The 13935-nt window shown below is 53.3% G+C and overlaps 1 protein-coding gene across 1 annotated transcript in view; it reads right to left on the bottom strand.

The window, feature by feature from the left end:
- HTT (huntingtin) overlaps window positions 1–13935 on the bottom strand; it is a 124421-nt gene that overhangs the window by 20924 nt on the left and 89562 nt on the right. The window contains exons 41-47 of the mRNA XM_040237647.1: window positions 12095–12299; window positions 5690–5831; window positions 4047–4226; window positions 3528–3704; window positions 3169–3245; window positions 1949–2087; window positions 830–952 (exon numbers count right to left, since the gene is read on the bottom strand). Of these exons, the coding sequence (XP_040093581.1) occupies window positions 830–952; window positions 1949–2087; window positions 3169–3245; window positions 3528–3704; window positions 4047–4226; window positions 5690–5831; window positions 12095–12299 (1043 nt within the window). The remainder of the gene's footprint in view (window positions 1–829; window positions 953–1948; window positions 2088–3168; window positions 3246–3527; window positions 3705–4046; window positions 4227–5689; window positions 5832–12094; window positions 12300–13935) is intronic.

A 13935-nucleotide genomic window follows, 5' to 3' on the forward strand; every position in this document is an offset into this window, starting at 1 on the left:
ACTTTCACACTGATTGGAGGGTCAGTGCTTGGAACACGCGGCTCCGTGGTTGCACTGCAAGGCTCTCTGTGTCCCACCTGGGCTGTCCCCTGGGCCCCTACTTCACTCCCACTTGGTCTACTCAAGGCAGCACCATGACACCTGAAGGCTTATCAGCTGCTGGTGCCAGGAGGGCTGAGAAGGGACCTGCCAAGGCTGTGGCCAGCTCCACACAGCAGCCTGCAGGAGACCTCATGAGGCGGGGGCCTCGCTGCATGCACTGGGTGCAGGGAGGGGCTTCCTAGTTTCCAGAACATCATCACAGAGTCTATTCCATCACGCGTCGCAACACCTACCACCTGTCAGGGGCACAAGACAAGCAGGCAGACCTCACTACAATTCAAGGGAGCCTGCTTCCTTCAGGTTCCCAGGGGGTGCTAGTGGCAAGGAATCCACCTGCCAACACAGGAGACACAAGAGGTCCAAGTGTGATCCCTGGGTCGGCAAGATCCCCGGAGGAGGGAATGGCAACCCACTGCAGCATTCTTGCCTGGAGAATTCCAGGGGCAGAGGAGCCAGTGGGCTATAGTCCATGGGGTCGCTGAAAGTTGGACACGACTGGGTGACTAACACCTATAACTGATTTCCTTTACTTGCGTGAAAGGGTGAGTTAAACACAACAGCCCTCTTCAGGACTCTCGGGGGCTGAGATCACACGCTGCGTCAGGCTCCCTGCCTCTAAGGCACAAAAGTGAGGGGTACACACCGCAAGCGGCCACATGACTGTGGAGTGGAGCAGGCCCGCGCGAGTGACGAAAGCGACACAGGCCCGCGTCCCCGGCCCCCGTACCGAGTGCATCATGAAGGCGCCCAGGTCGCCCGCCGGGATCCGGCTCACCAGCTCTGCACCTTCCAGCAGGGCAGAGTCTGACCGAGTCCAGCACTGGGCCTTCACCAGCTGCACGTACCAGTCCTGGGCAGAAGGGGAGGAGACGGCAGGCTGCAGCCTCACGGGCTCTTGGGACTGCAAGCTGGCCACCAGCCTGTCTCCGCGCTGCCTGACCCTCACGCCCACAGCCCCACTCGAGGGCACCGGGCCGTCCCTGGGCCATGACCAACCCTCAGTGAGACCAGATGCCGGCCGCGCTGCCTGATCCTCACGTCCACGGCCCAGCCTGAGGGCACCAGGCCATCCCTGGGCCACGACCGACCCTCAGTGAGACTGGATGCCGGCTGTCACCACCCCACGGGCCCTCCTATGGGAGTGGCCACAAGGGTGGCGATGTGGACTTGTCACCTGTCCACACCGCCTCCCCTCATCTGCTGAAGGCGCCGCTGTCCCAGAGCCTCAGCCGTGCCCCAAGGCAGCAGGCCCACCTCTGTCCACCCTGCTGGGCACCACACCCGTCGCCTCCGGGCATCTACTCTGCTCCGTCTCCCCAGGGCCAGCGCCGTGGACGTGAGGACAAGGCATACCCGAGAACCATGGCCTGGGTCTCGCTAGTCTCTGCTTGGGCTGCTGGATTCTGGGGTCCAACGACATATTTAAACTGAACTCTCTCCCAGAAAGGAGAGCAGCCAGACTCTGCCAGGGCTCTGAACGGGCCCCAGCTCTGAGGTGAGTGGTTCCCAACCCAGGACAAGATGCCCGAGCCCACGGGTGGGGTGTGGATACACACGGGTCAGCAGGCCTAAGCAGAGGAGACAACTCGGGTTGGGCCACAGACACTGTGTTCCGATTCTCCATCGGCTACCCGACCTTCAGCCCCTGCTAAAAGCCAGAGCTGGACTGCATGGCCCTGTCACTGATGCAACTGTGCCCACTGCCGGCAAGAACTGGGGCAGGCTGAGGGCCCTCGGGGTCCGCGCTGGGTGCCGTGACAGCCTGCCACCCGAGCCACCCCACAGCCCAGGCGGACAGCAGTCCTCAGAGACCCGAGGGCCGGGGTGTCAACACGCAGACGCTTACTTTGTCAGGATTCACTGCCTCCAGTGCCAGGGGCCCATCCCCGTCCAGGGGGTGGGACGTGACGGGGGGCGTGGGGCCGTGCGACCCCGGTGCGGTGGCGAGACGAAGCCTGTCCAGCAGGGAGTAGAGCCTCTGGTGTCTGGAAGCCAATCACAGGCGGGTTAGAAGCTGAACAGGCTCCTCCAGTGAGACAAGACGTGCCTGAAACTGCGCAGAGCTGTTTCTCACCAACACTCACACAAGTCACGGTGCAAAGTCAGGCCCAAGTGACGGGCCACCTCCACAGAGACATGGCCCATTAGCGTTCTCCAGAAACCGCATTCACACCAAGCAGTGCCGCAGGGACACACAGCGTGACAGCCACACGGGTGCTGCTCATGAACCCACAGCGGACCAGGTACGACCCCAGTGCACAAAATCTACTCAGTCTCCACATAATACACAATTTATACCCATCTACATTCATTTCATAAACGAATCACCTCATCTGGCACAGGGTATTTTTATTCCTCCTCATCTAGGGACGAAAAGAGAAAGTTTGACCTCCCATCACTTGTTTTGAGAACAACAAAGTTCTGATGCAGACTACATTTTAAGTCGCTCCACGTACTGACAAGTCACCTAAGGCCATACACTGCCCAGCAAGTCCTGTCCCTCCGAGTTAAACCATCAGCTGCTACTCCTGAGCCTGCAGTCGCAACACACTGACCCAGCTCTCTTGCACACATCTTCCCTACTGTACAGGAGAGAAGGTAAAGCTCCCTTTTATTCTGCATTGATGGAAACACACTCATGTCACAGATATCAGGATTTCAGGTAAAGGCCTCTAAGGCTCTGCAGACAAAAGGAGGTGATAGATTGCTATGGAGAGAGAACGCTGACGAGCTGTAGATACACTTCTGGGTAACGTGTCTCAGCTCTGCTGTCTAACTCAGCGATTGGATCACAGGTTTTGATCCTCACTAAGACAGAGCTGATCACTGGTACTTCCACTCAGAGCAGACGGTAAGTGAGGACTATGTCAATACGCACCCTTCTCAGCCACGGGCACTAACGCAGCAGAGCGGGTCTGCACTCTGCACACAGAGACCAGTAATTTTGAAGGCTCTCTTGAGGCCCATCTGCCACCTAGAACACACGTCCCTCTCCTGCCCTGTGAGGCTGCGCCCTTGTGGACCCTCGTCTCTGCTCCCGCAATGAGGAGCCCGGCCCCGCGTTACCTCTGTGCTAGCCCGCTGCCCTGCAGGTGCTCCTGGGTCCGGATCAGCTCCTCCGCCGGCAGCTGGGCCGTGCTGCTCTAGAGGAGACAAGACCACGTCAGCGTGTGCGACGCACAGGAGGTCAGAACCACTGTGCTCATCTACAAAACACAACAGCTGTGTCCGGCTCCTGGGAGCAGAGGTGGACTGGAAGCGCAGGAAGCACAGATGCCGGACACACGAGAAGGACCGACGCAGCCGTGCTGCACCTTCCCTCGCGGTCATGAAGACGTCGCCTGTGGAGGAGGAACCGGCCCAGAGTTTCGCCTGCCCTGCCAAGCTTCCGGTAAAAATCAACCCACAGTGTTATTTCCTAGTACCTGTAAATTTGCGGCCAAAAGCATTTCCACCCGGCGACAAGCAAGGGTTTCAACCACGCGAGCCAGCGCACGGAGCGGCGTGCACAGAAGCTTGTCCACGTACAGCGTCAGCACAGCACCCGACTGGCTCAGGTGGATCCCTTCCAGGCACTGGAGAGTTCTCTTCAACATGGTGGGCTGCAGAGCGAGAGGACAGAGACAAGGGCAGCGGGTTTGCCCAGTGGAAAGAATAGGTTAAAAAAACCAACAGGGGCTTCCCCGGTAGCTCAGGGATAAAGAATCCATCTGTCAGCGCAGGGGACACGGGTTCGATCCCTGATCCGGGAGGATCCCACACGCAGTGGAGCGACAAAGCCCATGCACCAACACTCTGGGGCCTCTGCTCAGGAGCCCGGGAGCTGCAGCCTCTGCATCCCGCACGCCCCGGGCCCGCGTTCCACAGCAAGAGAAGCCAAAAATGCCAGCGCTCCATTCTTCAGGCAGAGAAAACGTGCAGCGGCCGGCACCCGGGAGACTTACAGTTGAGAGGTTCTCACAGCGAGACTGAATCGCCTGGATGAAAAGGCCACTGGCGGCGGAGTTCCGATGGACGGCGCTGATGAAGTCCTGCACGGGGGGCTCGTGGGACAAGCTGATCAGGTCTTGAATGTGGTTCACGATGAGCCACGTCAGGTGCTCCGAATCATGCAGGTTCTGGCACTGAGCACAAAGCCAGCAATGAGAGGCCCCCGTCCAGTGAACACACACGGTGACGCCAAGAAGAGGCCAGGACGGGCAGGGAGGAGCACACCGGTTCCAGACCGCAGCCCTCACTGAAAATGCCCAGCGTCTGGACAGCGACACTGACGAGGGTGAACACACGTCACAGAGCCTGACCCCCACCCCGCCCCCAACAACCAAACACCGTGGCCGTGACCTTCCTTCAGGCCCCAGGGACGCGCACCCCAGCAGCACGGCCCCCAGGACTGAGGAGCACGGCTGAGGGGCGTGGGACACCCAGGGCAGTGGTGGCCGCGTGAGACTCCGGGGCAGGCGGCACTCTGCCAGAGTGCACCCTGCGTCCCCCAACCCCGGGCCTCGGTCCCGCCTCCTGCCAGCAACTCTCCAATTACTCTTGCTCCAACTTTGTGACAAGTCAGTGGGAAAAAATAATTCCCTGTGAATTGTCACAGTTGAGAGTTTCTGAATCTAAAGTATGAATGATTCCTATATATCTGATGGACCTTACGGGAAGATATTTCATGTAAGATTTATAAGGAGATGAAAAATACACATTTTAAAATATGTATGTTGCCTTTTCATTAAAATTCCTGATCCTAGGCAGAAATTGCAAAACAAGATACATTTTCTGCCATCGGGTTAATGATTAATACTTTCTATGTGGGATAATTTGATAGTATTAACATAAAACAAATATTTTTCTTACTGTTCTGTGAAAACAGCATTATATAATTATACCAAGCTACTTTAAAAAGTGGAACAAGATAGAAAAACTACTTCAACAACAAGAATGTAAAGCAAAGTGTAAGTATTAACAAACTGCTATCATGGCAGAAAAGAGCTCTGCAGAGGGCGGAGGGGAGCACGTCATGTCTGCCCCGAAGGCGTGCGGCGTTCTCTGTCCACCTGGAGAAAGGATCAAACCTCAACGAGGTGGAATGTCGGGTCCTCTCTGAGTAACAACCATTAAGGTTTAATTTTCTTCTGTTTACTTATTTGGCTTTTGCAAATTTTCTGTGTTAAACAAGAGATGACTGTAATTTTATGGTAAAAAAATACTAAAAGAGTCATATTTTAAAAGAATGTCATTCAAACAGGAATCTATTTAAAACGTGGCAATTAACTTCCGAAAACCTTTTCCACAGATTAAAACAGATTTTAATCCGAACCTCACTCAGTCAGACTTGTAGTTTCTTTCCATTATTACTGTCAACAAAGGCGCCCAGCGCTGCAAGGGGCCTGAGCAAGTGATAGCTGACCCAGCCTTTTGCAGACGAACCTAAACTCCTGGGACCAGACTCCGAGTCTGATTTCTCACTATAGTTAGGAGCAGGATTCAAATTTAGTTTCTCACTGGCGGAACGGCGGGACGGCAGCAGTCAGTCCGTAGCGGCATCACCCGCATGAACCCGAGCCCCCACCGCCAGCATTTGCACACTTACGACGTAGTCGCAGAAGAGAATGAGGGCGCCTCTCCGCACGATCTCTCTATTGCACACCCCCAGCCTGGAAGCCACGTCGGGATCCTCGTCTTCTCCAGACATCTCCGGACTCAGCGACTTCGAGCTGGACAGGCTGCGTCTTCTAGAAGGAGCAACAGAAGCTCTGAGGGTGCTTCTGAGGTGGCAGTGGGCTCACTTTCACAACACTGAAGAAGATCATTGCCCCGTCCCAGTTCCAACAGTCAGTTTACTTTCAATACGGCCACGGCAGAATGATGTGTGTAAGGCCACTCTTAGTGATCTACTCCTGAGCTACGGGATAAAGCACATGTGGAAAGCTAAAGAAAAAAGACTTAACAGGCAGGAAACTAAACTTGACTGAAGGCTGACTCCACCCTGCAGATACGCTTCCGTGCTCTCATCTCATCGGCGGCATCTGATCTCACAGCTACAGCTTCTGGAAGGCCCTGAAAGCTGTCAGGAGCCAGAAGAAAGCCTCCCCACGCCCAGGTTTCACTCCTCAGTTACCGGCCTAAACACGCCCGCAGGGTCCATGTTATCATGGAAACCCCAACTAAAAGCTCTTCTGAAGAATTAATTCTTCACCAGCGAAGGTTACGTCCGTTCACATTCACTTCTCACCGTGTCGTGATTCCCATTACGAACAGGTGGGGTCTGCCCGGCTCTGCTCCTCATTTGGGGGACGCATCATCACAGGCTTGATAAGGCATACGAGCTAAGGCACAGGCTTCTCATATGCCGATGATAAGGCATCAGTGATGACGGACTTTGAGATTCTCAATTCTGGCCACCACTCTTAAAATGCAACAGTTGCTATGCTCGCAAACTGACTCGAGGGGTCAGTAAGACAAGCCCCTCGCCTCATCGGCCAAGGCTTAGCAGAGATGGAGACAACATCAGGACTAGAATATTCTGAAATGTGTCAACCTTTCCTACTAACATCTCAGCATTTAGATGAGAACTGGCATAAAAAAAATTCTACAGGTTAAAAAAAATAAAAACTTTAATTACCGTTTCTGTTCTTCAACGAGTCAATGGATAAGCGGGCATGCACACAATGCGGAACGGCGCAGCAATCACAAGCAGCTAGTTCCGATGTGTGCAGCACAGTGAACGAACCTTAGATACGCTGAGCTGAGTGACAAAAGCCAGACTCAGAGGGTTCACAAGGCATTCTGCAACAGGCTGCACGCAGAGACAGAAGACGGAGCGCGGTTACCGAGGCCGCGCGGGGGAGGGGTGACGGCTCTGGACACGGGAGCGCCTGCCGCAACGGCACTGTCCCGGACCTTGCTTGTGGTGGGCGACCTGACCTCACTGGGCACAGATGAGCACATTCACAGCACCGCCAATTATATGTCGACAGAAACCCTTCCTTTCTCAGTCAGCCCTCTTGCCAGCCCCAACATGACCTGCATTCAAGCTCTAACTCTGTTCTGCCATGGTATAGCCTTAAGGGAAAGAGCCTCTGAAGGTGGAGCGGAGAATGTGCACTTCAAATATTAGCAGTGGACACACACAAGGTCCAATGTCAACGCAAACTTGGTCCCAGGTTGTAGGAGGGCAAGTGCCCAAGACAGATGCTGCCAGCTGCTGATAGCGAACGATCTTCCCAAGCAGAAGATGACTGCATATGCGGGACCAGCCCACCTGACAGAAGAAAGCGAAGGATGAGCCCATGAGGATGCAGCCCCCAGGGAAGGAGCAGAGAGCAGAGAGCAGAGCAGAGCAGAGCCCCCTGTGGCAGCCACGGGTACTTCCAGGACGCGAGGCCTGGGAGCCCGGGCTCAACTGAGAGCCGGCGTGTACTGGGCTGTGTACAGAGCCTCGGTGACAATCTGATGAAGCACTGCTATATCCGCAGAGTATACATGTAAAAAGGAAAAATGGCTTGTACTACTCTGTATCCCAAACTCTAGTAATTCACTTTCACCTTTTGGAAATGGACATGCGTCATAACCACCAGACAAGGGCACCACAAGAAAGGAAAACGACAGCGCAGCATCCTTGATGAAGACAGACACAAACATCCTCAGCAAGGCGTCAGCAAACTGGACGCAGCAGGGCGCTAGGAAGACCCCAGATCACGGCAAGCGGCATTTATTCTAGAGGTGCCAAGGACGGGTCCCGTCTGTCAATCAGCCAATACATCGTGTCAGCAGAACGAATGAGAAAGATACGGTCATCTCAACGGAAGCAGAAGCAGCCCTTGACAAAGTTCAACATTTATTTATGATAAAAAAAAAAACAACCTCTCAGTAAAATGGGTGCAGAGAGACCACACATCAACACAACCGAGGCCATTTTTGGCAAACCTACAGCTGACATCGCACGCGATGGTGAAGAGCTGAAAGCTCGTCCTCTAAGATCAGGAATAAGACAAGGGTGCCTGCTCTCACCACTTTTATTCAACACAGTATTGGACGTCCTTGCCATAACAAGTAAGAAAAAGAAATAAAAGGCATTCAAGTCAGAAAGGAGCATAACTTTCACTCCTTCCAAGTGACATGGCACTACACACAGAGAACCCTAAGGAATCCGCTAAAACCTGTTAGAAGCAATAAATGAGCTCAGGAAAACCTCAGCATCCAAAATCCACACGGGGAGTCCCCTGTGTACGGCGAGCTCTGTCCCAAGTCCGACAGTCGGCCCAAGTATTCAAGTAATACAATCAGCTCTGTAAGCCCACTGTATTGTAATAGGCTTATAAATAGCTTTCACACAAATAACACATTAAAAAATCTACAAAAAAATAAAGAAGTCTTACGGTATAGTACCTTGAAAAGTACAGTACAACAGCTGGCACACAGGGGTTGGCCCTGAGTGAACAGGCAAGAAAAATTACTGACTGGGGAGGGAGAGTGGGCGGGAGATGGTCGAGTGGAAGGATCGTCAGCAAGAGGAGACAGGGGGCAAGACGGAGTCTCACTCATCCTGATGTGGACAGCACAGGTTCCAGTTCCTTGCTGGATTCAATTATATCCACTCTCTTAAAAAAAACGATCCAGTGATGTCTGGGTAGTAGCTTTTCTCGTCTCACCATAGACGATACCCTGGGCTTAAAATGAAGATCCTGTACTACGCACCCTACACAGTCCCGCACAGTCCCCAAAGCACAACCGTCTGTAGACGACGCATGCCCGCGACACTGCACAGCAGACACGTGGGCCTTGTGCGACTCAACACGTGAACACACGTCTGCATCTTTGAAAGCTCACAACTCGAAGGCCTGTATGTAGGGGACTTACTGTATACAGAAATCTGTGGCATTTTCATACACCAATAACAAGCTATCAGAGAAATGAGTGAAACCCCATTAACAATGCCATCAAAAATAATAAACTAGGAATAAATGCAACCAAGTAGATGAAACTTTGAGACGCTGACGAAAGAAACTAAAGAAGACACAAACAAGTGGAAAGATATTCCTTGCTCGCGGATTAGGACAATTAAAACTGTTAAAGGGCTTCCCAGGTGGCTCAGAGGGAAAGAACCCACCTGCAAGGCAGGAGACGCAGGTTCAATCCCTAAGTCGGAAATACCCCCTGGAAAAAGAAATGGCAACCTACTCCAGAATTCCTGCCTGGGAAATCCCATGGACAGAGGAGCCTGGCGGACTATAGTCCATGGTGGTCCCACAGAGTTGGACACAACTGAATGAGTAAACAACAACAATATTGTTAAAATGCCCATAACACACAAATCAATCTATAAATTCACTGCAATCCCTATCCAAATTCCAGCGGCATTTTTCACAGCACTTGAACAAAAAAATTCTAAAATTCACACAGAACCTGTAAAAGACTCTTCTTTCTCACAAGCTTGAGAAAGAAGAACAGAACTGGAGGTGTCATGCGCCCTGATTTCAAACCACACTACAAGCCTACAGCAAGCAGAACAATACGGCACTGACCTAAGCCCAGACACAGAGGCCAAGGAAACAGCAGCGAGAGGGCCTAGAAATGAACGCACACTGAGGCGCCAGTTTAGGCCATGACAGGTGAAAATAAACAAGCTGCGGGATCACGGATGCACGCACGTATGTTAACCTGTGACCGCAGGCAAGTTACTTTACTTCTCTGGGCAAAGTTTTCTCATCTGTAATAAACATGCATTACTAGAGGTTTTAATAACTTATTATAACAGGAAGCCCTTAGAACAATACCTGGCACTTGGTGACCTTTTACACATCACCTTTTGTGATCACTTTTTAGTGATCGATTGGTGATCTATATGTAAAAGGACTTTACCAAGGTATCATTATTGCTTCTATTATCAGGGTAATTAAATCACTCACTCATGTTAGTCCTGGCAATACAATGAGGGCCCTTGTGGGGATAACATTCTAAAGGGAGAGAGAGATGGAAACCAAACTGTCACTCAAATAAATATCAAATTACAGTTTCAACACATGCCAGAAAAAAAGAGGCAAAGGCTGGAGTGAGAGCAGATAGTGTGAGACTTCACCAATCAAAGAGACATCAAGAAGCTTTCCTGAGGAAGCGATGACTGAGCTAAGAACCCAGGATGGACAGCCTTCCTATATCTGCTAATATATGGAGAGAAATCAGGAAAATTTAAGTTCGACTGTAAAAATCTGGCAAAAACTAAAGCACTATCACAAACCTGAGGCCTATGCCTCAAAGCCATCCGCTCTCACTAACTCTAGATAACTCTGTTTGTTTCATAAGGGGTGGCCCACGCCCTTTGACCTCTCACCTGGAAGCTCTCTTGTGTCCCCATTTCCCATTACTCTGCTCCCCTCCAGAGCAGACCTCCTCCTGACCACTGTTTCGAGCTGCTCTCTAAAGGCCCTCGCCCATCTTTTTTCTTTCACTTCTATTTTGAAAACTTTCAAGCCAACAGAGAAACTGAAAGAGTAACTCAATTAACAGTCACATACTCTTCACCTGGATTCAACTACTAGAAAGTCGCCACTTTTGTGCTCAGGCACACACGCACACACACACACTCACTCTACACAGGCACACACTCGACACATACACGTGTAGTTTTGGGGGCCTGCACCATTCAAGAGTCATCTGCAGGTCAAGTGACTGCACCCCTAAAAGCCTCGGCAGGTGTCTCCCCTAAAAACTGCTCATACGCAAAAGCACGGAGCAATGAGGGCTTGTTCCAAGGAGCACGCCCACTGTTGGACCTAATGGCCAGGTGCTCAGGAGTTGGGGTGCCAGCCTCTGGTGTTCCTGCCGTCGCCCCAGGACGAGCCTGGGGAGTCTCACCACGTCCTCCCCATCATACCAGGCAGGCCTAGGCGGGGCGGGGCCTGAGCTAGCTGTGAGGACCCGCGGGTGCGAGGCGGGCGGACAGAAGGGAGACGGCGCCCACCACAGGGCCTCGGTGTGCAGGGCAGGCCCCTCAGACCAGACACCGGCAGCCCCAGGAGCCGGGCAGAAATGCAGGGTCCCGGGCCCCACTCTCTGGGCGAATCGAATCCGATCTGAACGAGCCCCCAGGAGATTCACAGGCACAGTGAAGAAGCTCTCAAGAGACTCTGACTTTCTGTTCCTGACTCTCACGGCACTGAAGCCACCATGGCAGGCTCAAACTGTCCTCGAAGCAGATCAGACACTCACTGCTCTGTTCCCCCAGCTTGCCGTGAGCACATGGAGGGCCGGAAACACTGACTCCTCCTCTGCACACCCCACGGCACACAGCACAGGGTGGGCGGGCACCTGAGCGCGCGGCCCACCGGCACAGCCTCGCGCTGAGCGGAGAGGGGCTGACCTCGGCCCTGCAGCCTCCTGTTTCCAGAGCTTTCTCTCCTGGGGGGCTCTTGAGTCTTCCAGAAACACTGCCCTGGGCACTCAGTTTTGGGCGGGGGTGGGGAGGGGCAGTGATCAAAGCTTTTATCTCCACGTACGCACATATGGCTGGGCAAGAGGGGCCCCAAATCAGAGTCAGACCTGAAAACTTTTTACAAAAAGAAGGCCACCCACAATCACATGCTTTCTAAGTCTTTCTGAACGACAAAAAATAAGGTAGTTTTGAAACGCGGCTAAATAATGACTGCATTATCTAAGAATAACCAGAACCACATTTAACTTATAACGAAGTTAAGACGTTGCAACATGTCTGGCTCTGGAACCAATTTAAGAACAAGAACCCAGCAGGAGGGACACAGGACAAGAATGGCCCATAAGATGGACCGGTGTCAAAGAGCTTGCCAAGGAAGTCACGTGTGAAAAGCAGCGGCTCTTTTGAATGCCTGCAGTCAAACCACATTTCCCTGCAACGGTGTCCAGGAAAGAAAGAGGGATGGGCAGCAGAGACTTTCAATGCCTCGGGAAGACCGGGCAGAGCTCTGGCCGCTGCGAGCCGCGCACAGGAGCCAGGCGGGCCTGCCGGGGGGAGCGCACGTACTTGGGGGTCTGCTGCACCTCCGCCCACCAGCGGTAGTCGGTGTGGCTGACGAGCAGCAGGATCTGACACCAGAGCAGCACCAGGGCCGGGTGCGTGGGGACCATGGAGCGCACCCACGCGTTCAGGCTCTCCAGGGTGTAGAAGCCGCCATCCGCACCGTCCCTCAGGAGCCTCGAGGCAGCTGCAGTGATCCTCCGGAACGTCCCTGGAAACAACCCGGAATAGAGCGGATTTCAGGGACATGTCTGTGCTGCTCCTCGCGGCCCAACGCTTCACAGCCACGTGAAGCTTTTACACCAAAGGGGTAGGTGCAGGGCTCTTCCTACATTCACACGTTCAGGGCACCTGGCACTTAGGAAACTCCAGCCTGACAATTCACTTCCTTAACCAAGCGGCCACGGAAGCAGGCGCCCCACCTCACCCTCCTCCCCAGAGAGACCAGGCTCTCCAGGGGCTCCGAGCAGGAAGCCTCGCTGGTGCCAACAGTGGATGCAGCCCCACAAAAAGGGCAGCAGCCCCTACGTGGCCTGCAGTCAGGCCACTGCGGCCAGGACAGCCCGAGCCACAGCCCTGCGGGCGGGCAGGGCGCGGCCGTCCCGCAGGCTCCAGCGAGCTGAGGGCCGGGTGGCCCCCACGCCCACCATGGCACGAGCACCCGGGTGGACTGGCCAGGCAGGCAGGCATCTGTGCTCAGCCCCGCACGTCAGCAGCAGCCCCCAGGCAGGCTCCGCTGCAGCTTCCCCACGCCATCCTCCTCAGGGCCCAGATCTCCCCCAGGGCAGAGGGGGTTCACGCCTTCTTCTAGCCCACCTCGGGATGGACACGAAGCCGCCCCGCCCCAGATGCACCCACCCCAGGGACTCGAGGACCCAACTTTCTCCACAAAGGAGAAATGCTACTTTGGCCCACACATAGAGGGGAACACAGACCCATTTGAAAACACCGGGAAGCGAGCTGGGCCTGCAGGAAGGCAGCGAGGGGGGCGGGAATGCTGCCTGCGGCTGGGCAGGCGTCTGGAGGGCGGTGGGAAAGGGCAGGCACCGGGGCGACTGGACGACACGGTGAGCAGCAGGGAGCCTCACAGTGGCCACAGGCCAGACCCAGCCCTGCCTGTGGCAAAGCGATGGGCACTGTCGCCCGCTGCCGGCACCCCCTGCTTCCACCTGGGCAGCCGGTTTCCCAGTGTTTGGAAAGTGGAGACCAGGTGCCTTCTTGTGTGTTTGTGCCCGATGGAATCAGACACAAGCCAACGACTGTGAGGTTCACTCCCCTCCTCCAGCACGAGGGGTAACAAAGTGAAAACACAAGGCCATTACTCAGACTGGTTCCTATTTTAAGAAATAACACCTGAAATGGGCAAATTCAAAGGTTTCAATTTTCACTGAGGGTGAAATTATTGTCATTGTTTAAGCTATGCAAAAACAAAAATTACCAACTTTAGATGCTAAAGGCATCTTATTTATATAAAAGTACAAGATGATTTAATTTTATCTCAAAACCAATCAACATAGTAATTCTGCCCCCTAGTGTGCTTAAAAGAAATGGTGTTGAAATACACGAGGAGCTAAAAACGAGATGTTAATACACACCCATCACCTCTTATTTACAAATACTGACAGTACACGGTGATCAAAACCATCCTCAAGAAAAAAAAAGGCAAAATGGTTGTCTGAGGAGGCCTTATAAATAGCTGAGAAACGAAGAGAAACGAAAGGCAAAGGAGAAAAGGAAAAATATACCCATTCAAATGGCGAGTTCCAAAGAATAGCAAGGAGAGATAAGAAAGCCTTCCTCAGTGATCAATGCAAAGAAATAGAGGAAAGTGATAGAATGGGAAAGAC

Source organism: Oryx dammah, unplaced genomic scaffold, assembly GCF_014754425.2.
Source record: "Oryx dammah isolate SB20612 unplaced genomic scaffold, SCBI_Odam_1.1 HiC_scaffold_3, whole genome shotgun sequence".
NCBI classification, from domain to species: domain Eukaryota; kingdom Metazoa; phylum Chordata; class Mammalia; order Artiodactyla; family Bovidae; genus Oryx; species Oryx dammah.